This window comes from Oryctolagus cuniculus, chromosome 2 (assembly GCF_051225735.1).
Source record: "Oryctolagus cuniculus isolate XC-2025 breed Fujian yellow rabbit chromosome 2, ASM5122573v1, whole genome shotgun sequence".
Taxonomy (NCBI): Eukaryota; Metazoa; Chordata; class Mammalia; order Lagomorpha; family Leporidae; genus Oryctolagus; species Oryctolagus cuniculus.
Window position 1 is genome coordinate 92506922 of NC_142868.1, and position 23441 is coordinate 92530362.

At 35.5% G+C, this 23441-nt stretch overlaps 1 protein-coding gene across 1 annotated transcript in view; it reads left to right on the forward strand.

The window, feature by feature from the left end:
- Positions 1-23441, forward strand: part of LOC103352159 (disintegrin and metalloproteinase domain-containing protein 5) — a 114066-nt gene that overhangs the window by 19574 nt on the left and 71051 nt on the right. Inside the window, exons 3-10 of the mRNA XM_051832399.3 lie at positions 196-251; positions 2713-2791; positions 3052-3128; positions 4210-4384; positions 5230-5295; positions 17475-17546; positions 17719-17885; positions 19800-19881. Of these exons, the coding sequence (XP_051688359.3) occupies positions 196-251; positions 2713-2791; positions 3052-3128; positions 4210-4384; positions 5230-5295; positions 17475-17546; positions 17719-17885; positions 19800-19881 (774 nt within the window). The remainder of the gene's footprint in view (positions 1-195; positions 252-2712; positions 2792-3051; positions 3129-4209; positions 4385-5229; positions 5296-17474; positions 17547-17718; positions 17886-19799; positions 19882-23441) is intronic.

Consider the following 23441-nt stretch of genomic DNA (forward strand, 5'->3'; position numbering starts at 1 on the left):
AGCAGGCACGTGGATGACCATGTCTTCAATTCAGAATCCTGAAACTTCAAATATCCACACAGGAAGGGAAGTCAATACAGTGGTTCTATGTGATTATTTTTTGTGAATATTTCAAAGCATAATTTAGATAAAACACATTATTTAGCACATGTTATCTACAAATATGACTGAATTTTTTGGATATTCTTGTTACAGGCTGATTATATAATTACATTAGAAGAAAAACAATATTTTATCCATATCAAAAAACAGTAAGTCAATATTTTGTTACTTCAAATTTTAACTCTTTGGTTTCTTGATTTTTGGTAATAGCTATGATTAGAATCACTTCAATTAATAAGCAATGATCCCTATTATATAATAAGCAAAATATTAGGCATATAAAATAGAATAAATCCTATTGCACAAAAAATTATAATACAGGAAGATCCATTGAAATAAATTAATACAGAAACAAAGTTTTGAGTATGGTGTTATGATAAATATGTAAATAGGGTTATTTGGACCTCAGGGAAGGGCTTTTGGAAAGAGGCTAGAAATAACTTCATATAGAGGGAGGGCATATCAATATATAAAAGAATAGGGCGAGTACAGGAGAATTCTATTCAGAAAGTAAATGCTATGCAAAACATGTGGGTATGAGACAGAGTGGCTTTTTGGCCAGAGGGTCAGTGTGAATTCTTAAACAATATATTTTGTGAAGGCTTAAGGTAAAATTTTCTGGAAAGGTAAGAAGAAACAACATTGCAGAAGACCTCTAAAGTGCAGAGAAGGAAATAGGGAGTCACAAATGTACTTACATATATAAGCATAATAGGTCTTCCAGGTCATTTTTAGGGGGCAGAAGTATGACTATTTTAGTAGTTTAGGTGAGTGGGGATGGTGACTTGAATAATAACATCTGTTAGCACTGGAGAGAGAAATTCAATAGAATCATTCAGTAGAATGATTGGGAAACTGAGGAATTTCAAACAATTTAGTTGGCTTCTTGGCCTTTTGGCTATGATCAAATATAGTATCAAATAATTTAGTCGTTGCTCAAGAAAATGTATAGATTATACTGTAATTAACAAAAGGATATTTGTGTGAGGAAGGGATGAGGTTGGTTTTTAGTATACACTGAGATATCCAACTGTTTTTTTTTTTCCCCACTGAAAATGTGAAGATAAGAATTTGAACCCCTGAGGAGACATAGGGACGTAGGTTTAGCAGTAGTGTGTATTTTAAAAAAAAATCAGGAGAGTTTATATAGGGAATTTATAAACAAATTAGTGACTAAAGTCTAAATCTTGGAAAAGATGAAAATTTCTGGAAAATATAGGAAAATAAAACAAAACTGAGGATCTAGCATAGAAGATCCAACTGGAGAGATTCAGGAGGTAGGAAGGGAAACAAATGAGAGAAGGATTGTTTACATTAAATTATTTGATTGAGACATCAAAGATTATAAATAGAAACTAGAAGTCCAGCACAGGAAAGAGTTATGAATAGTCTTTTGGTTTGAAAGGTTGATGGCTATGGATATCTAGAGAAGTTTCAGAGTGGGCAGGAATTGAGAGAGTGGAGGATATGTGTGTAGATAACATCTGATGAGAATTTATACACACATACACATAAGCAGTATTTGTACACAGGGTCAAAAAAGAGTTATTTAGAATGTGAGTGACTTGAAAATGGCCAATAAAATCGCGTTTGGATAAACAATTTGGGAGGGGGGGAGTTTGAAATTTTAGGAAAGAGTTGGGTGTATTTAGTATATGGCTCAGGATGGAACCTATAGTGCAGATGTAAAGGTTTGCTTTCAATAGAAGAAATAATCCTCTGGAAATAAGGAGTGAGGATGGGCACAGATAATTGAGAGGAAAAGAACATGGGGGTCATGAAGGAAGAATTGAACTTTTTAGATAGCTACTGAGAGAAATGAAAGAAAACTCTGATCAACATTATCGTGAGGGAACGAGTACTTGGTTAAGTTTGTGTTTATGAATTTGTAGTGAGACCAAATAACTTGTAAAATTTTATCTTAAGTGTGCATTTTAATTTAACATTTGAGGGTAAAATCTGAACTCTGTGAATGATAAAGAGGACTGGAGAGTTCTGTGTTTGGAACTGGGATAAAAATTACCTAGTTATATCTATCATCTATTGATTTCAATTTGATATATCTAGCAATTTATATTGTTCATTAATCTGAATTTTTTGTATTATGCATCACTCTACTTAAAATGCCACCATCAGCACTTCATTTTTTTTTTTTTTGTAATGGACATGGAAATATTTGGGCCTGTGGGCTCTCCTCTGGCATAGCAGGTTAAGCCTCTGCCTGGGACTCTGGCATCCCATGTGGGCTCCAGTTTGAGTCCTGGCTGCTCTATTTTGATCCAGCTCCCTGCCTTGGAAAGCAATGGAAGATGGCCCAAGTGCTTGGGGCCCCACACCCATGTGGGAGACCCGGAAAAATCTCCTGGCTTTGGATTGGCCCAGCTTTGGTTATTGTGGCCATTTGGGGAATGAACCCATGAATAGAACTCTCTCTCTCTGTAATTCTGCCTCTCAAAAACATAAATAAGACTTTAAAAAGAAAGAAATATTTGAACAACAGCATATACCAAGTAGATTGATATCAATTTAAATTTTTCAGTAGAAAGAATTGTACATGAATAATAACTTTTCTATGTTTTATCTGAGTGTGTTTTTGTGACTTTTGCCTAGATCATTTTTATCTTCAATGTCAATTGTTTATTATTATGACAAAAATGATACCCAGCATCACACACCTTTGAAAAGTCAGGTAAAACTTAGCTTTTTTTCTTTTAGATTTTTTATTATAATTATTAAAATATATTAATATTCTATTATAATCATATTTTTTCACTAAAGTTGAATAAGCTGGACTAGGGCTTATTTCTAGTTGAGATATAGTAATTGGGTAATTACCATTCATATTAAAGTATTTAGGTAGCTAAAGTAATGGTTATAAATGACATATATGGGGTGTTCATTTTTTAAATAAGTTACCCATTGGTTTTTCTTTGTGAATTTTTTTTTCAGATGGATTGCAATTATAATGGATATGTTTCAGGTTTTCCAAATTCTCTTGTGACACTCAACACTTGTTCAGGACTCAGGTTGTAGACTAATTAAAGACATTCTGCTAGTCTATGAATAACTCCTTCATAACCTTTTCTACTTATATAATCACCTGTGTTATTTAAATTCCTTAAGTACTGAATCAGAATTACCAATGAATTAGAGCTGATTCCCTTATTACCTGAGAGACTGCTGTTGATACTGACAGGATCTGCTGCTTGAAGCTTTGAGCAACATTGAATGTTGGAGATATTGATTGATCTCAAATAGTTCTGCAGTTTTCTCAAATTCTATTTCTGTCCTATTTTATAATCTCTTAGAGCAATTTAAATTGTAGAGTGCCAGAGAATGCTCAGCACTGTGGCTCTGTGCTCAGTCACTGTTATGCAAAAAGTACCTTCATTTCATCCATGCACAAAAATGACTTAGGATATTAAGTGTCAGAAGAGAGTTAGGTACATCAAAGAGAGGGAACATAAGACTCTGAAGAGCATACGTAGATTTTATAGACTGGTTCCAAAAAATATGTACATTGGGAATATGTACATTAAATAAGCTTAACTTATTTGAGCAGACTGTTGTATCTATGATTTCTTTAAAATAACATATAAAGGAACAGGCATTTGGCCTAGCAGTTTCTTAACTGGGCCCTACATCAGAGTTCTTGGGCTTGAGTCATGGTTCCAACTTTTTAACTTCCTGCTAATGCAGACCCTGGGAGGCAGCAGTTAGGGCTCAAGTATTTGGGTTGCTGCCATCCACATGGGAGAGCTGGATTAAATCCCGACTCCTGGTTTCAGCATAGAAAAACCCCAGCCACTCCAAGCATTTCGAGAATGAATCAGCAATGGGAGGTTCCTCTGTCTGTCTTTCTCTATAAATACCTGCTTTTTCCCCCATTACAAGAAGCCATCATAATGAAAATATTCATAATTTAAAACAATATGAATTCTGCATATAGTGGTCTATGTCTGGAGTAGATAAAAGAGCAAAGAGATAACATAGGGAAACTAGAGAGATTTTGAGTATTAAAAAATGTCTAGTCAGTATTTCTGATTCGAATATTAGATTATAGTTTTTGGTAGAATCTCAGTCTTCAAATAATATTTTAAAATCCAGGGGAACAGTGCAGTTTAAAAATATCTCATATGGAATCGAACCAATGGAGGCTGTATCAGGATTTGCACATATGATTTATGAAGAGAAAACTGACCCCAGTGTTATTCATCTGGTGGAAAATGACACTCATGGTTGGCTTTATGCTTCATGGAATGAAGTCAGAAAATATCCAGAAGTAAGTGTTGACTCTTTTATTTTATCTGATCCAATAAACTTTTTGAACTAAAAATATTTTCTGGGCCAGGTTTTGTTAGTGACTTGTAAATCTTAAATTATTTTATACTTTCATAAGGCCCTCTGTGTCAAATGACTAGAGAATGCTTTTGTTCATTGTTATACTTGTCATTAGTTGAAAGTTTAGGAAAGACTTAGGTAGTTAATCTTGGAAACAGCAAGATGTAAATTTAAAATTAAAAGAAACAAACTATTTTCACATTAGTGTTTTTTATATGATTCACAGTGTTATTTTTCCTAGATCAGACAAATTAAATATCATATCATCTGGATGTCTTAATTTTTTGTCTTAGGAGAATTCAAAAACAAATAATTTCAGTGGCTTTACACAAAGTATAAATGAAGCCCAATGATAAATTTTTCCTCTAAAAAATCTTGCAAACTGTCATAACTAACACCTACTTGACTCCATTTTTCTAAGTTGCATCATTTGCCAAAAGTAGCTTCCTATACTGGGGAGCAGGAAGTCTGTCCAATGGCAGAATTTTATGAGGCTAAGAAGAGCAAACGTTTGCTCTATAAACACATGACTTCAACTTCAAGTATTGCAAAAGTAAAGGAAATCTTGGTGTTTATAAACCTTTGGAAGTCTAGTTGAAAATTCACACCAGCCAGAGCATTTATGTACTGCAGTGTTCAGCCCAGTACCTAAATTGTGTATTTGGAAACAGCCTCATCATATAATCAGTAATAACACCACATCTTTCAGTTTATCTCTGAATTTAACTTCGTTTGGAGGTAAATTTTAATGAATACTTCAGGACTCATTTTGTGTCTCTTTTCCAGAGCACTGACTTTTCCAAGCTATTGCATCGAAATATTGAAATATACATTGTTGTGGAAAAAAATCTGGTATGTCATATTTTGTGTACTATTGTTTTAAAATTATTTAACATTTCTCTCTAGCTTGATTTCGATGATGTAATGAAAATTTTCTACTGTCTTATTTTGCATTTGAAATTGTGTGTGCTTAAAAATTATGTATGAAACAAGTTTCTGTCAAGTTGTTTTGTATATATGATCTCTAATTGCTCTTGGAAAGTTAAGTATCTTCATTTCCTAAACCTTCCAGAAGCATGAAAAGCTAAGTGTTCCACAGACCGACAGACTACAATGCCCTAAAACTCTTAATTTCTGCTCACAATAATAATAGTTAATTGCTTTAGCAACATTGGAATTGCAAGCTACAAATCACATATGCCATTCTTTCAAGCAAAGGGAGAAAACAAATACTTGTTTCCTTTTAGTTTGCAATAAATGAAATGGGAAAAAATAAAATTCTTGCATGAGAATTGACTCTCACATTTCATACTTTAGATCTCATATGGATTTAGGCTTTGAATATGTATTAACATATGTTGTTGGGATTTTAATCCACGAGGCTGTGTCGGTTCTGGTTGGTAAGAAGTGAAGGCATTCAATGACAACAAATAGTATTTCTTCCTGGAGGAGTGCATCTAAAAGCAGGACTCTTAGCATTTCTGGAGGTTAGTGTCACACCAGTGAACTCACAGTCCAAAAGGAAATAAACCATCACAAACAAGGTTTAGCAAAACAAAACAAAACAAAACAAAAATACATTGAGCTAAAAAAAATTAGGTATTACAATTTTAGCATCTTGGTGATAGAATAAAATAAGCCTTCCCTCCACTCCCAAAGGAATTTGTTGATTCTAGAAGAGGTGAATATAAGGAAAGAAAGCTGAGCTAAATGCTGGCAGGAGCAATAAAAATGGAATTTCATAGCTCACTGATGAGCTGCCAGTATTTTAACTTAAGTTGATCTAGCACAAGGCCCACACATACCCTGAGACCACATACTTTAAATTTTTTTTTTATTTTTTGACAGGCAGAGTTAGACAGAGAGAAAGAGACAGAGATATAGACAGTGAGAGATAGACAAAGAGAAAGGCCTTGCTTCTGTTGGTTCACACCCCTAATGGCCGCCACGGCCACACTGTGCCGATCCGAAGCCAGGAGCCAGGTGCAGGGACCCAAGCACTTGGGCCATCCTCCACTGCACTCCCGGGCCACAGCAGAGAGCTGGACAGGAAGAGGAGCAACTGGGACAGAATCCAGTGCCCCAACCAGGATTAGAACCCGGGTTTCCGGCGCCGCAGGTGGAGGATTAGCCAAGTGAGCCATGGCGCCAGTGGAGATAATGTACTTCTGACAATGACCCTCATACAGCCTAGCAAGAAGTTTGCCGGGGAAGTTCCACTTTGTAAATATGGCCCACTGGTCAGGAATTACTCCATTTTTCTTGAATGTAGGATCATAGGGTAGCTCTGTTTTTAGTTTTTGGAAGAACTTCCATACTGTTCTCCACAATGTCTGCATTAATTTGCATTTTCACCAACAGTGTGCAAAGGTTCCATTTTTTCCACATCCTTGCCAGCGCTTCTTATTTCTTGTGTTTATGATAATAGCCAGTCTAACTGGAGAGAAGTGGTACTTACTGTGCTTTCCACTTGGATTTCCCTGATGATTAGTGATGGTGCTCATTTTTTCATGTAACAGTCAGAAATTTGTACATCTTTCTTTAAGAAATATCTTAAAGGTTTACTGCCATTTTCAGCTCATGACAAGAGCCTAGGGTGATTACTGATGCCATAAACAAGAGTGTCAATTTGTTAAGTCAACTACAGGAGTCACTGTGCACTTACTCCTCATGTAGGATCTTTGTCCTTAGTGTGCTGTACATTGAGATTTAATGCTATAACTAGTACTCAAACAGTATTTTTCACTTTATGTCTCTGTGTGGGAGCAAACTGTTGAAATCTTTACTTAATGTGTGCTAAACTGATCTTCTGTATATAAAGAGAATCGAAAATGAATCAGGATGTGAATGGAAGGGGAGAGGGAGTGGGAAAGGGGAGGGTTGCGGGTGGGAGGGACATTATGGGGGGGAAGCCATTGTAATCCATAAGCTGTACTTTGGAAATTTATATTCATTAAATAAAAGTTTAAAAAAAATAAATAAAAATAAAATAAAATAAAAAGATTTACTGCCATTTTAAAATTGAATGATGATTATGATGATGATGGTTTTGCCATTGATTTGTTTAAGTACCCATTAATTCTGGTTATTAATCACTTGTCAAATACATATTTTGAGGGGTTGGCATTGTGGCATAGTAGATAAAACCATTGCCTGCAATCTAGGCATCCTATGTGGGTGCCAGTTTGTACCCCAGACGCTCCACACCCTATCCAGTTCCTTTCTATGGCCTGGGAAAGCCGCAGAAGATGGCTCCAAGTATTTGGGTCCCTGCCACACATGTGGGAGACTCAAAGTCCCTAACTCTTGGCTTTGGAATGGCTTAGGCTTGGCTGTTGCAGTCATCTAGGGAGTGAACAAGCAAATGGAAGATTCTCTCTCTGTTTCTCCTTTACCATCTCTCTCTCTCTCTTTCTCTCTCTCTCTCTCTCCCTTTCTCTCTCTCCTTCCCTCTCCATCTTTCCTTCTCTCTGTAACTCTGACTTCCAAATAAATATATTATATAATAATATATTACAGTATCTGTTGCTGTGCAGAGTTCAAAGTTTAGTTTGAAGAAATTTGTCTATTTTTTCCAGTGCAGAACTAAGTAGCACCTTCTGCTGCTATAATTTTTGACAGTTTTAAGCATTTTACAGAAATTAAATTATGTAGCATTTTTAACATGTTTAGCTAGTGTAATGTCCATGTATAAAGTGAGATAATATGTCCTTTTTTAAAGGCTGCATTATATCCCATTGTATGTACAGCATATATCTTTATTCTTCTGTCAACAGATATTTTTATTGAGCTCTTGATTATTGTCAAGTTGTGAATAATGTTGCAATCATTGTGGAAATCTCTTTGAGATTCTGCTTTGAATTCTTTTGGACATAGGCCTCATTGAGGAATTGATGGAGCGTGTGGTAATTCTATTTTTAATTTGTAAAGGAATGCAATGCTGCTTTTCATAACTGCTGCAAGAGTTTTTATTCTCCCCAGCAGTACACACGGCTCCAGTTTCTCTGCATCCTCAACTACAATTGCTATTTTTTAAAAAAATGTATCTACTCTGATATCCATGAGATAATATCTCATTGTGGTATATCTTTACATTTTCTTAGTCTTGCATTTTTTTAATGTTAATAATGTTTTCATATGATTGTTGGCTATTTGTATATTTTTTTGAGAATTTACTATACAATTCCTTGACCATTCTTTAATTTGTCTTCATGTTGTTGAACTGTAGAAGTTTCTTACATATTCTGGATATTAACCTCTTATCAAAAATTATTTACAGATATGAAGCTGCTTCAAATATGTCATCGAACATGGAACTTATAGATGTTTATTTCAGTGCAGTATGCAATTCCATGCCCTTTTGAAGTATTCTTCCTTAGGTTGCTTTTTTTTTTTTTTTTTTTTTTTGCTCTTTGATTAAGTCTTTTGATGTAATAGGTTCAATATATTTTTGTTTGTGTTGCTTGTTATTCTCGTGTCACATCCAAGGAATAATACATACATACAATGTCCTGCAGCTTTTCCACTGGTATTTTTTCTAGGAGTTTTATAGGTTTAGGTCTTTTGTTTAGGTCACTAATCCATTTTGAGTTAATTTTGTACTTGTTGTAAGATAAGAGTCCTAACGTTATTCCTTTGCATGTGGATATCTACTTTCCCTACCATGATTTGTTGAAAAGATTTCTTTTCTTCTGTAGTCAAAGATCATACAGGCAAGCATTTATTTTTAAATTTTCCATTCTGATCTATTGGTCTATATGTCTGTCATTGTGCCAGTACCAAACTGTCTTAATTAATGTTGCTTTGTTGTACATTTTGAAATCAGAACGTGTCCATCTTTGTTCTTCAGGATTATTTTGGATATTCTAAGTGCCTTAACGTTCCATTTGCATTTGGAATTTATTTTTCTATTTGTGCAAAAATGCCATTAATATTTTCATAAGCATCATATTAAATATGTGAACTACTTTGGGAAGTGTGGACATTTTAATGGCATTAAATCTTCCATCCATAAGCATGGGATGTGTCTTCATATCCCATATGGGATGCCAGCTCACTGGCATTTACTCTTTATGTTACAACATCCTGGGATACAGTTATCTTGCCCACCCCTGCAGTTTGGTTTAGTATAGATAGAACTGTCACCACGCTTTCAACCAACTGGAAGTTTTGAGGACTACTCAAGCCTTTTGTGAGCACCGTCTCTTGGATTTGTTGTGTATCTCTTAGTTAAGAGGTCTATGTCTACACAGGAGCTCCTTGTGTCTGCCTTGCTGCCTTCTCTGGTACTGTAACAAGCCTTAATGCTGGAGCTCCGTTGCATGGTATAGCAGATTGTGGTGCTTGATCAGGGCACATTGACTGCTTTTGTTCTCAGCAGCTCCCAACCCGGCGCACTCTTCCTTTTGATGCTTAAGTTCACATGCGGCAGAATCCAGACCGTTAGGTAGCACTCTCAGTAATCATAATATTGATTACGCATTCCAGTATTCTTTTCCCCTCCCTAAGTAGGTGGTAGGAATTGAGAGTTTATTCCTGGTTTGGTTACTCTCTGGTAAGGGGAGATGCTCTGGAAAGTGTCATCATCATTTTTTAACAGAGCTTTGATATGGTTCACTTCATGCTGGCCTCATACAAACTTTTTTAATTGGTTTCTGAATTTTTAAAAATATGCCGTGGCTGTTAAGCAATGTGTTTAAAACTAGATATGCTAGAGGTGATGTTTTTGGTAAACAGGAGGGGTTTGTGTTTGCTGAGTTCCTTTTATTTCTTTTAATCTTTCCTAGGTTGCACTACTGTATTGGATTAACTAGCTGTTGGTTCATGGGTTAAATCAGTGCTTCCTAAGGGAAGGTGGGTTTAAGGCTTCCTGGGACACAACCTTGCTGAGGTCACTTTACTTTAACCATTTTGAAGTGGCATTAATTACAAATTATGTGCAACCACCACCTCCATACTTCTATAGTCTCCAGAACATTTTCATGATCACATCTGTGCCAATTAAATTATAATTCCCTTCCTCCCTCCTCCCAGCCCCTGGAAACCACCACTCTATTTTCTGTCCCGATGATTGCATACTCTAGGTATCTCATATAAGGGTAAACAAACAATATGTGTCCTTTCGTGTGTGGCCTGTTTTGTTAGTATAATATCTTCAAAATTTGTAAACATTACAGTGTATATCAGAAATGCATTGATTTTAAGGTTGAACAATATGTCATTGTATGTATATGCCATGCTTTGTCAATTCATCAGCTAATGGGTATTTTCTTTTACTACTTTTGCTTTTGTAAATAGTGCTGCTGTGACCACTGGTCTACGTATATTTGTTTAAGGCTCTGCTTTCAATTATTTAAGTGTATACCTTAAAGTGACATGTTATGGTAATTCTCTGTTTAAGTTTTTGAAGACCTGGCATACTGTTTTTTTTTTTTTTTTTACAGTGACTTCTCTATTTTACATCCCCATTAGTAAGACACGGATTCCAACTTTTCACGTCCTCACCAACAATTTTCTTATTTTCTATTTTTTTGCTTGCTTGTTTTAAATAATACTCATCCTAATGGATAGAAATGATATCTTACTGTAGTTTCAAGTTCCTAGATGAATAGTGGTGTTGGGGGTTTCTTTTCATGTACTTACTGGCCATTTATGTATCTTCTTGGGAGTAATGTCTCTTAAAATCCTTTGCCATCATTTTATTGTGTTATTTTTGTTGTTTGAATTATGCATTGGGTGGTTTTCTTCTTGTGTGTGCATTCCGTACAAAGAGGCTTCAAAAATATCATGGAAAAATTGAATTAAGATATAAGGTTATTTTAGTGTAAACATTTTTGAAATCTATGCATCTTTTTTCAAAATGCACATTTCCATGAACTTTTTGAAGACCCATTGTTTGAAGGTACGTTCCGTGGGTTGTCATTTAACACTTCTGATGGTGTCCTTTGATGCATAAGAGTTTCCAGTTTTGATGTGGGCTGTGTATCAAATTATAATTTATTCGATTACCAGTAGTCACACTCATGAGTTCTTTTCAGAGCAGACATCTTAACTCTGGAAGACAAGCCCAGCTGCTATACTCCAACTGTCTTGAAGTGCTAGGAAACCTTTTATATGATAAGAATGTCTACTAAGAACAAGCAAATATTTCAAAGGTAGCAACAAAGTGGTAGTAGTCACACCTTTGATCTAAGGCTATTTCTTATATTGAGCTATTTCTAGGAGTAAGGATTTATCCTGGAAGCTGAACAGTTTTTCCTTCATCATCTCTCTGTTTCTTACCATTTTCAGATAGGATAAGCTAATTGACATTTCCAACCCTCTGACACTCAATCGTTTGATCAAAGTTAATAAATTGTCTACATTTTTTTAATCATCCAAATTTCCCAATTGTTCTGTCACTAAATTCAACATGTCACTATTGGTTTCCAAGCCAGTATCAAGTTCCATATGCTTTTTTTATCCTCTGATAATATGTTGCTCACCATTTTTCCATTTTTTTTAAAGCAACTCCTTTGATGCATCTAAGACCTTGGGTTACTTTCTTGCCTGAGACCAGTCACACATATTTGAAGTTCTTGTTATTGTAGCATCCCACTTCTAAGTGCAAATTTCTGAATATAATGCTCCGTAAAGACTCATCACACAGAAAAAAGCTAAATGCAATGATCTTGCTAGCCATTTCTTATTGTCTTGGCTTGGCTGCAAACTTTGCTGGTCTCTACTAGGCTCATACATGCACCTGAAAAGTGTGTTTTTGAATTTTGAAGTTAGGTAAATATCAGATAGGGCCATTGAGCTTCATATCTTCTGTCATTAGGTTTGCCTGGCCTTCTTTGAAGGCAGAGGCTGCAGAGATTCCCCAGTATTAAGAGAGAGAAAAATCCACAGCCCCCACACTTGTTAACCTTTGTTATTCCCCATTAGTCAAAGTAAACATAACATCCAACCCACAGTTAAAGAGGGGAAAGACTGCCTAACTCATGTAAGGAAGAGTTGCAAGCTCACTTTCGAGGGTGTGATAAAGGGAGAGAAAACACTTATGGCCATTGATTATCTACTACCACTTAAGAGTACTAGAGAAACAGAAACACATTTCATAATGATAAAAGGCACATTTCAGCAGGAACATATAATAATTGGCAAAAATTTGAAATCGTAGAAATATATGAGTGTACTTCAAAAAGATCTCAGAAATAAGACAAGTTTAGGGGCAGACATTTGACCTAGAAGTTAGGCCAACATTTAGGATTCCCTATGCCCACATTGGATTACCTGTGATTGATTCCTGGGAATGGGTCCTGATTCAGCTTCCTACTAATCACACCCCAGCAGGACATGGCTTATGTAATCAACCCATGGGAAATATCTAGATTGACTTCCTGGCTTCCAGCTATTTATTTATTTGAAAGGCAAAGTGTGTGTGTGTGTGTGTGTGTGTGTGTGTGAGAGAGAGAGAGAGAGAGAGAGAGAGAGAGAGAAAGAGATTTTCCATCAGCTGATTTACTTCCCAAACAGCCACAATAGCCAGGTCTTGGCCAGACTTAATTAGGATCCAGTTACTCATCTTGATCTTCCATGTGGGTAACAGGGGCCCAGGTGCTTGGGCCATCCCCTCCTTCTTTGCCAGGTTCATCAGCAGGGAGATGAATCAGAAGCAGAGGCAGCCAGGATTAGAACCAGCACTGTGATGTGGTATGCCAGCATCCACAAGAGGTAGCTTAACCCACTGTACCACCACATTGGCCCCCTTTCTTTGATTTTTGAGGTTGGGTAAATATCAGATATAGCCACTGAGCTTCATATCTTTTTTTCCCAGAAGATTTAACTGGATTTCTCCTCTCTTTCTCTTTTTCTCTTTCTCTCCCATCAATTTGCCTGTTAATGTGATATTAATACAAATAGAACAGATTCCATGTAGTTCATAGATACAATTCTCAGAATATACTGTTAGTTCCCTTCCCTCTCCCCCACTTTCTTTCTTCTCTTTCTTTTCATCTCTTTCTGTGTATAATTTTTGAGATAGATATTTTAAATTTACAGTATTTCAAGTTTATATTGGTGCAAACAGTTCTGAACTCATATATAGGAGGGGGTCTGCAAAAATTCATGAAAAGTATGTGTTAGGAAAAAATTGTTTGTGGGTCTCAAAACTGTTTTGCACCAAAATAACCATCGTTTAATTCTGTGTCCAAAAGCTTTTTGAAGTATCTTCATATAAAACAAATTTTCCAGAATTTGAAGAACAAATATATTTATTCATAATCAAATTGATATGTTTTACCATAGCTATGTCAGGTAAGTCCAAATAAAATCAGAAATATAGTATATTTTAACAGCATCACCAGTACATGTGACTTAATAAAAGAAAAATAATGCAATTCATATTTATTATAAACACACAAGTAGTAGCTATCGATATTAACCACAAATTATGACAACAAATATAAAAATATTGTGCATGGTATATATATATTTTTTTGACAGGCAGAGTGGACAGTGAGAGAGAGAGACAGAGAGAAAGGTCTTCCTTTGCCATTGGTTCACACTCCAATGGCTGCCGCGGCCAGCGTGCTGCAGCCAGCACACCGCGCTGATCCGATGGCAGGAGCCAGTTGCTTCTCCTGGTCTCCCATGGGGTGCAGGGCCCAAGCACTTGAGCCATCCTCCACTGCACTCCCAGGCCACAGCAGAGAGCTGGCCTGGAAGAGGGGCAACCGGGACAGAATCCGGCGCCCCGACCGGGACTAGAACCCGGTGTGCTGGCACCGCTAGGCGGAGGATTAGCCTAGTGAGCCGCGGCACCTGCCATGGTATATATTTCTTTACTACCATTAATTTATGCTTGAAAATCTTTAAAAAAAAACGATAAAGTCTCCATTGCCTGAAAGTTAAAATTCTTAATAAATCATTAGCAGAAAATATTAACTTCACTTATAAAATTAAGTACATGTACTCGTATTTTTAAAAAGAAAGAAAACATTGAAAATTCATGAAAATCACTTGTTCCAAGGTTTTAGAACAAGAAAGCAAGTTTAACTGAAAGACCTATTATGAGTTGTTAGCTCTTGCAGCCTGGCCTGCCTTAGTTGTAGCAGGTATTTGGAGAGTGAACCAGCAAATGGGGGAATCTCTCTCTGTGTATCTCTGTGTATGTCTCTCTGTCTTTCAAATAAATAAAATAAATAATAAAATTGAAATAAATAAAGAGGCATACCTTACAAATAGAGACAAAAGAGAAATCATTCCCAGTGCAAATTTGCTATATTAGAAAATTAATAAGATTGTGAAGTATATAGTAAGATTTATCAAGAAAAAAATCAAAAATCCTGGCATATAAAATTGAGAAAATTAATACATATCTCAGAGTTTAAAAAGAGTGTTAGGACTTATTATAAACATTTCTTTTGGTAAAGAACTTTAAGATTCAGAGATCATGGGATAATTCCTTGAAAATTACAAGTTCAGAGTCAGAAGCAAGATGACAGTTAAGCTAGATGCTCTGACAACACATCACTTTGAACAGCTATCCAAGTTACCTTCACAAGTACTAAGGAAACCAGGTGAGAACCCATAGTGCCTCATGTTAGAACAATAAGAAGAAAAGAGACCTCGAAGTAAACTGGAATGAATAAGCTACCTGTCTCATTGATCCCCAAGCTCCAAGTACTTCAGCATGGAGAGAGACACTTTCTCAGGGAAAAGAGAGTAAAGTGAAGTCCAGTGTCAAGCCTACTGTGTTAAACTTCAGATTCTCTCCCCTAAGTCTCATCTTGCATATTGAGTGTGTATGCTTTGGCCAGACAGCCTGCGCAACCTCTCCACCAACCTCTGGGCCAACCTTCTACTGCTTTCCTAAGCCATAGCAGAGAGCTAGATCAGACGTGGCCACAACTTCAGCCCCTAGTTTTTTTTTATTTTATTTTTTATTTTATTTTATAAAGTTATACAAATTTCATATATACATATTTTGGAACATGGTGATTCTTCCCGCTCTACCATTCCTGCCAATGCTCCAATCTTTATTCCTCCTTCCTCTCCCATTCCCACTCTTAATTTTTACAAAGATCTATTTTCAATATATTTAATGATGATTAAGTTAACCATACACTAAGTAAAAGAGTTCAACAAATAGTATGAAGAAAAAAAAAACACTATTCCTCAGCATAGAGACAAGGGATGGAAACAATCACCAAATCTCAAAATGTCCATTTCACTCTAATACATTACATTTCAGATACTCTATTATATTCTCTCAGAACAGGGAAAACATATGATACCAGTCTTTTGGTTCACTAAGTATAATGGTTTCCAGTTGCATCCATCTTGTTGGAAAAGGCAGGATTTCATTTTTTTTACAGCTGAGTAATACTCCATATTGTGTATATATACCTTAATTTCTTTATCCAGACAACTGTTGATGAACACCTAAGTTGATTCCATATCTCAGCTATCATGAATTGTGTTCCAATGAACATGGGGGTAAGGTAACTTTTTCACATGCAGATTTCTTTTGGTTTGGCTAAATTCCCAGGAGTGGGGTGGCTGGATCATATGGTAGGTCTACATTCAGTTTTTTAAGTGTAATGAGCATTCATAATTCTCCGCTCTTGATTTCTGAAAACATGCTTTAGTAAAAATTAACCTGGACTTGGAGAAACTGGAGTAGAAAAACTTCAAGGTGCAACTGAAAAATCTCGCTCTGCTACAAAGCAAGAAAATATTCAATGCCTGATGTTGGCATATAAAATGGATGCAGGAGTTGAATTGAAAATGTGGCCACTTGCAAATTTGGTACATTTCGAGCATTACTATATTAAAAACTACAATTGAACTTTTATATAACATGGTAAATTAATAAACATAAAAGAAATAAGAGAATTAGAAAGCATCAATCATCAATTGACGTCTACAATATGTTGATTTTTCTGAGGGACATCGGTGGATCCAAAAACACTGGAAAGGTTGCTGGGAAATAGCGTATCCATACAGTTTCAAAATACCATTCCAGAGAAGTCTAACTTACTTCAAGATGAAAACAGATGACTTTTTAGTAAAGAAACTTGGAAAATACCCTATTAACCAAAAGATCAAACTTAAAATTATCATAAATGTGACAAGATAACAAATATAAAGATTTAACACATTAATGTTAATTAATTTAACACATTATATCAATAGCTCAAAAAGTAAAAATCATTATCACCTTGTTACAATTTAAAAAGACGTTTGATGAAAATTCCTTTCTGTTGTAATTAAGCTTTAGCAAAGAGGAATTCTTATGTTTCCTCAACATAATCTAGAATGATCATCTTAAACTGAATACCACTGAACTGAGGTTTTCCACTGAAAAATAGGAGCAAGATTCACATAACTCATATCACTACTGCTATATAATACTTTACTAGAAATTCTAACCATTAGATTTAAGCAGAGCTTATTGAAAAAAGAAGAAATGAAAATATATGTTTTTTCTTTAATTTTTTATTTTTTTGGAAAGGCAGAGTTAGACAGTGAGAGAGAGAGAGAGACAGAGAGAAAGGTCTTCCTTTTTCCATTGGTTCACCTCCACAAGTGGCCGCTATGACTGGTGCGTTGCAGCCGGCATACTGCTCCGATACGAAGCCAGGAGCCAGGTGCTTCCTCTTGGTCTCCCATGTGGGTGCTGGGCCCAAGGACCTGGGCCATCCTCCACTGCACTCCCTGGCCACAGCAGAGAGCTGGAATGGAAGAGGAGCAACTGGGACTAGAGCCAGGGGTGCCGGCACCCCAGGCAGAGGATTAGCCTAGTGAGCCATGGTGCTGGCCAAAAATATATGTTAATGTCTGACATCAAATGATGTGTACTGTAAATTGATGCATTAAATCAAATTTTACTAAATATTTTTATCAAATCATCATTTATATATCAATAAATGGATTTCAGTTGGATTGTAGTTCTATGGCTATTTTAAGACATAGCACATTATACATGTATAATGATTTGATGTATTATATCCACTAGTTTTTTAAAAAAAAATTGTCTTTTTCAGTTTAATTACATTGGCTCTGACACAAAAACTGTAACACAGAGGATTATTCAGATAATTGGCCTTGCTAACACTGTAAGTTTTTTAAAACTTTTGAAATTTATTTTATAAAGATACAGATAACATGAATTGCTATATATACTATTTGCCATACTGTTAAAGAATTTCCATAACCAAAATATTATGATAAATACATCCATAATCATCAAATTTACCCAAAATTTAATAATGTATCTCTTTGTTTTAGATGCTTACCCCATTAAAATTGACTCTTGTAATAACTGCCATTGAAATCTGGTCAAATAAAAACAGAATTCCTACAACAGAAGAACCTTACCTTACATTATATCGGTTTTTAGAGTGGAAAAGGAAACATCTTGAATTTCGATCACATGATTTTGCATTCTTATTCAGGTAAGTGTAGTATTCTGTATTTTATAACATTAAATGAATAACCAAGTATGACAATGTTATTTATGAAAATTAAACATTTATTCCATTTAGATAGATAGATTTTTTTTAATTTTTTTTTATTTATTTGAGAGGTAAAGTTACAGACAGTGAGAGGGAGAGACAGAGAGAAAGGTCTTCCTTCTGTTGGTTCACTCCCAAAATGGCCGCAATGGCTGGAGCTGCACCAATCCAAAGCCAGGAGCCAGGAGTTTCTTCTGGGTCTCCCACGTGGGTGCAGGGTCCCAAGCACTTGGGCCATCCTCCACTGCTTTCCCAGGCCATAGCAGAGAGCTGGATTGAAAGAGGAGCAGCTGGGACTAAAACTGGCACCCACATGGAATGCTGGCGCTGTAGGTGGAGGATTAACCTACTGCTCCACGTTGCCGGCCCCGATAGACAGATTTTTTTAAAAAATATGACAGATACTATGGGATGTGAAGAAAATTTAAGCTAGAGTTCTTGCCTTCAAGGAGATCATGTGAAGCAAGACTTTAAAAAAGTTGTATCAAAGAACATAAAATTAACAAGAGATCTGATGCACAATAGTGTGTTGAAAGTCATTAACCTTGTAACGTATGCTTAAACTTTGGTGAGTGTGCATTATTTGTACCTACTCCAAAATAACACAGTAACTACAAAAACCCAAAAGAACTATAAAAATTTAGTGTGTGTACATTATCTGTATGTACTTCAAAATAGCATAGTAACTACAAATGACACAAAATAACCATAAACATATTGAAGAGATTTACTTTTTCAGTCTATTTTTATTTTTTAAAACATATATATTGGGGGAGAAAACAAATTTCATGTATTTCATATATACAGTTTTTTTTAATATATTTTTTTTAATTTTTATTTATTTATTTATTTTTTTTGACAGGCAGAGTGGACAGTGAGAGAGAGAGAGACAGAGAGAAAGGTCTTCCTTTGCCGTTGGTTCACCCTCCAATGGCCGCCGCGGCCGGCGCACCGCGCTGATCCGATGACAGGAGCCAGGAGCCAGGTGCTTTTCCTGGTCTCCCATGGGGTGCAGGGCCCAAGCACCTGGGCCATCCTCCACTGCACTCCCTGGCCACAGAAGAGAGCTGGCCTGGAAGAGGGGCAACCGGGACAGAATCCGGCACCCCAACCAGGACTAGAACCCAGTGTGCCGGCGCCGCAAGGTGGAGGATTAGCCTAGTGAGCCGCGGCACCGGCCCATATATACAGTTTTAAGAGCATAAAGATACTCCCATCCTACCCACCCTCCTCCTCCTTTTTCTTCTTTCCTTTTAATTTTTGCAAAGGCATGCTTTCAATTTACTTTGTAATTACAAGCTTAACCCTAAATAAAGAATTCAAATAGTTTATTAATGACACTTTTTAAATTTGTTTTGTCATAAATCGTATTACCTATTATCTTCAAGTTCCTTGTATATCTTTGTTTTCTGGAAAAAATAAAATTATTAAAGGGTCATTCTGTCTGGAATATTAATCTTAGTTAGAATACATATTAATTAATTCTGTCTGGAATATTAATCTTAGTTAGAATACATATTAATCTTAGTTAATACATGAATAAGGAGGTAACAGAAATAAAGTTTGCAAGACAGTGAATGTGGAGGGAACCAGGGAAATTTTAACCATTAGTGCAATGACATTTTGAATAATAATTAGATGTCATCCTTATTATATTTATTGAATTCATTATTGACATATTGAAATATTGTCACTGAAGTTTTGCATTGAGAAAATGTGTTTAAATAGTACAACTCAAAGTACCATGGTGCCTGGAAAACAATAATTGTCCCATAATGTCACCTATTATGAAAATTGTGATCATTGGTAGTACTGCTTGGAATGCAGTTATGAGAAAACATATTTTTTTTTTAGCTTCAAGAAACAGCCTATGCTTCTAGGAGCCTCGCTTCCAGAAAAAATATGTAATAAGGATTTTGCAGCAGGAGTTGCTGTGGTATGTCATTATTATCAAGTTTTCTCTAAGTATTTTCATGTTTCAAATTTCCTAAATATTTTAAAGAATAAACAAATAGATAAACCAGTTTAGTAATTGTGTGTCACTGATTTGCAGCTTAAACTATTTTGTTGCTTTAAAAATGAGCACAGCATTTAAAAATTGAACTTACTATGATGCCATAAGCTTTTTTTTTATTAACATGCAGAGAACAGATTTTGTGTATTTCAAATACCTAATTCTAGGAATATATTTATACTTCCCTAGCTCTTTCCCTCCCTCTTCCTTCATTTTACTTTAATTTTTAATTTTTATAATAACTAACTTTCAATTTACTTTATAATCACAGGTTTAATAGTCCTTTAATTATGGTGTTCAACAAGGAAAATTAGAAAGTCCTCTGTTACACAGGAATATAGACAAGGACTGTAACAATAAAAAAATCATAAGTTGTTGATTTCATAATTATACATTGAGGGTTTTTTTGGTACACTATTTATTAATTACCACAAATCAGAGTAAAAATACAGTAGTTGTCCTTTGTGGATCTGGTTAGTTTCACTAAGCATAATAATCTCCAGTTGCATCCATTTTTTTTGCAAAAAACAGGGTTTCATTCTTTTTATGGCTGAATAATAACCCATTATATGTGTATTCCACATTATCTTTTTCCAGTCATCAGTTGAGGGACATGTAAGTTGATTCCATATCTTTGTTATTTTGAACTGAGTTTCTATATATAATCATGGAGATGCAGACCATTGTTTCATATACTGACTTCATTTTCTTTGGGTATGTTTCCTGGAATGGAATGACTCAGTAATATGGTTAATCTATTTTCAGATTTCTGAGGAATCTCCATACCATCTCTGTCTTCCATAGTGGTTTACTAGTTTATATCCCAACCACAATAGAGTACCTTTTCTTCCACATCCTCATCAGTGTTTCTTATTTTTTTTAATTTTGGGATGATAGCCATTCTAATTACATTAAAGTGAAATCTTATGGTGGTTTTTATTTGTATTTCTCCAGTAGCTAGTGAGTGTGAGCATTTTTCATATGTCTGTTAGCCTTTTGTGTTTCATCATTTGAAAAATGCTTGTTCATCTCTGTTGCTTAATTCTTTACTGAATTATTTGTTGTTAAATTTTGTGAGGACTTTATATATTCTGGATTTTAATCCTTTGTCATATGCATAATTTACCAGTATTTTCTCCCATTCTGCTGTTTGCATCTTCAGTTTGAGTATTTCTTTTGCAGTGCAGAAGCTTCTTAGTTTGATGCTGTCCCATTTGTCTATTTTTGCTGTAATTGCCTGTGCTTCTGGGTTCTTATCCAAGATGTGTTTACCTATGACAATCTCTTTCATTTTTTCCCCTATGTTTTCCTCTAGTAAATTGATGCTTTCAGGTTTTTGGTTTAGACACTTGATCCATTGTGAGTTCATTTTTATATGATATAAGGGAGACATCTTGTTTTATTCTTCTGCATACAGAGATCCAATTTTCCCAAACCATCTTTTAGAGAGATTATGCTTTCTCCAGGGAGCTATTTTATCTCTCATAGATTAATTGGTTGTAGATTCATGGATTAATTTATATAATTTCAGTTATGTTCATTTGATCCACAAGTCTATTTTTCTGCAAGTACCAGGCTGTTTTGGTTATTTTTTTAAATAATTATTTTATTTATTTGAAAGTCAGAGTTACAGAGAGAGGTAGATCCAGAGAGAGAGAGGTCTTCCATTCTGCTGATTCACTCCCCAGTTGACCACAATGGCCACAGCTGAGCTGATCTGAAGCCAGGAGCCAACAGCTTCTTCTGGGTCTCCCACGCAGGTGCAGGGGCCCAAGAAGTCGGGCCATCTTCTACTTTACCAGGCCATACCAGAGAGCTGGATTGAAACAGGTGCAGCCAGGGCTTGAACTGGCACCCATGTTGGATGCCAGCACTGCAGGCTGGGGCTTTAACCTGCTCTGCCACAGCACCAGTCCTGCTGTTTTGATTATGACTGGTCTGTAGTGTGCCTTAAAATTTTCTATTGTGATGCCTCTGGCTTTTTTGTTTGTTTGTTTGTTTATTTGTTTTAAAATTGCTTTAGCTATTCAGGAATCTCTTGTGCTTCCATATGAATTTCAGAATCATTTTTTCTGAATCTGAGAATAATGTTCTAGGACATTTTGTTTGGGATTATATTCAAAATTAAATTTAGTAGTATGAACATTTTGATGACATTAATTCTTCCAATACATGATGATGGAATCTTGTTTCAATTTTTGTCTTATTCGGTAACTTCCCTTAATTTTTGTAATTTTCATTGTAGAGATCTTTGACATCCTTGGTTAAATTTATCCCAAGGCATTTAATGTTTTATAGCTGTTTTGAATGGTACTGATATTGAGTTCTTTCTCAGTCATGGCATTGTTGGTGTATCCAAATGCTATTTATTTTTGTGTATTGATTTTATAACCTCCAACATTTCCAAACTCTCTCATGAGTCCCAACAGACTCGTATTGGAGTTTGTTGGTTCTTTTACACAGATGATCATGTCATTTGAAAGCAGGGATTATTTGGCTTCCTCCTTTGTACTAGGTATCCCTTTGATATCTTTTTCTTACCTAAAGGCTTTGGCTAAAACTTCCAAACTACTCTGAAAAGTAATGGTGAGAGTGGTCACTCTTGTCTAGTTCCAAATGTCAGTGGAAATGCTTCCAGATTTTCCCAGTTCAAAATGATGGTGGCTGTGGGTTTGTCATATATTGCCTTAATCGTATTGAGGTATATTCTTTCTACATCCACTTTGCTTAAAATTTTTATGCTGAAAGTTGTTCTATTTTATCAAATGCTTTCTCTGTATCTATATGGTTTGTATTCTTCAATATGTTAATATGGTGTATCATGTTTATGGATTTGCATGAATTGAACCAACTTTAGATCCATGGGATAAATTCCATCTGGTCTGGCTCGATTATCTTTTTGAAATGTTGTTGGATTTGATTAGCTAGTATTTTGTTGAGGATTTTTGTATCTAGGTTCATCAGGGCTGTTTGTTTATAGTTCTCTATATTTGTTGTGTCTTTTTCTGCTTTTGGAATTAAGGTGACACTTGTCTCATAGAAGGAGTTTGAGAGGATTCCCTCCCCTTCAATTGTTTTGTATAGTTTGAGAATAATTGGACTTAGTTTTTAAACATTTGATAGAATTTAGCAGTGAGCCATCCGGCCCTGGGCTTTACTCTGTTGGGCTGGTCTTTATTACTGATTCAGTCTCTGTCTTAGTTCTTAATCTATCTGCATTTTGCAGTTTTTGTGCCTCAATCTTGGTAAATTGTATCTCTATAGAAATCCATCCTTTCCCAACATACAGCTGTGGTAATAATACCTGATGATTATTTTTGTTTCTTTGGTATCCATTATAACATCTCTTTTTTCATCTCTGATTTTATTAGTATGGATCTTCTTCCTTTTGGTTACTTGGGTCAATTGTGTATCAGTTTTGTTTGTTTATTTAAAAAAAGTCTCTTCAGTGATCTTTTCTATTGCTTTTTTGCTTTCAATTT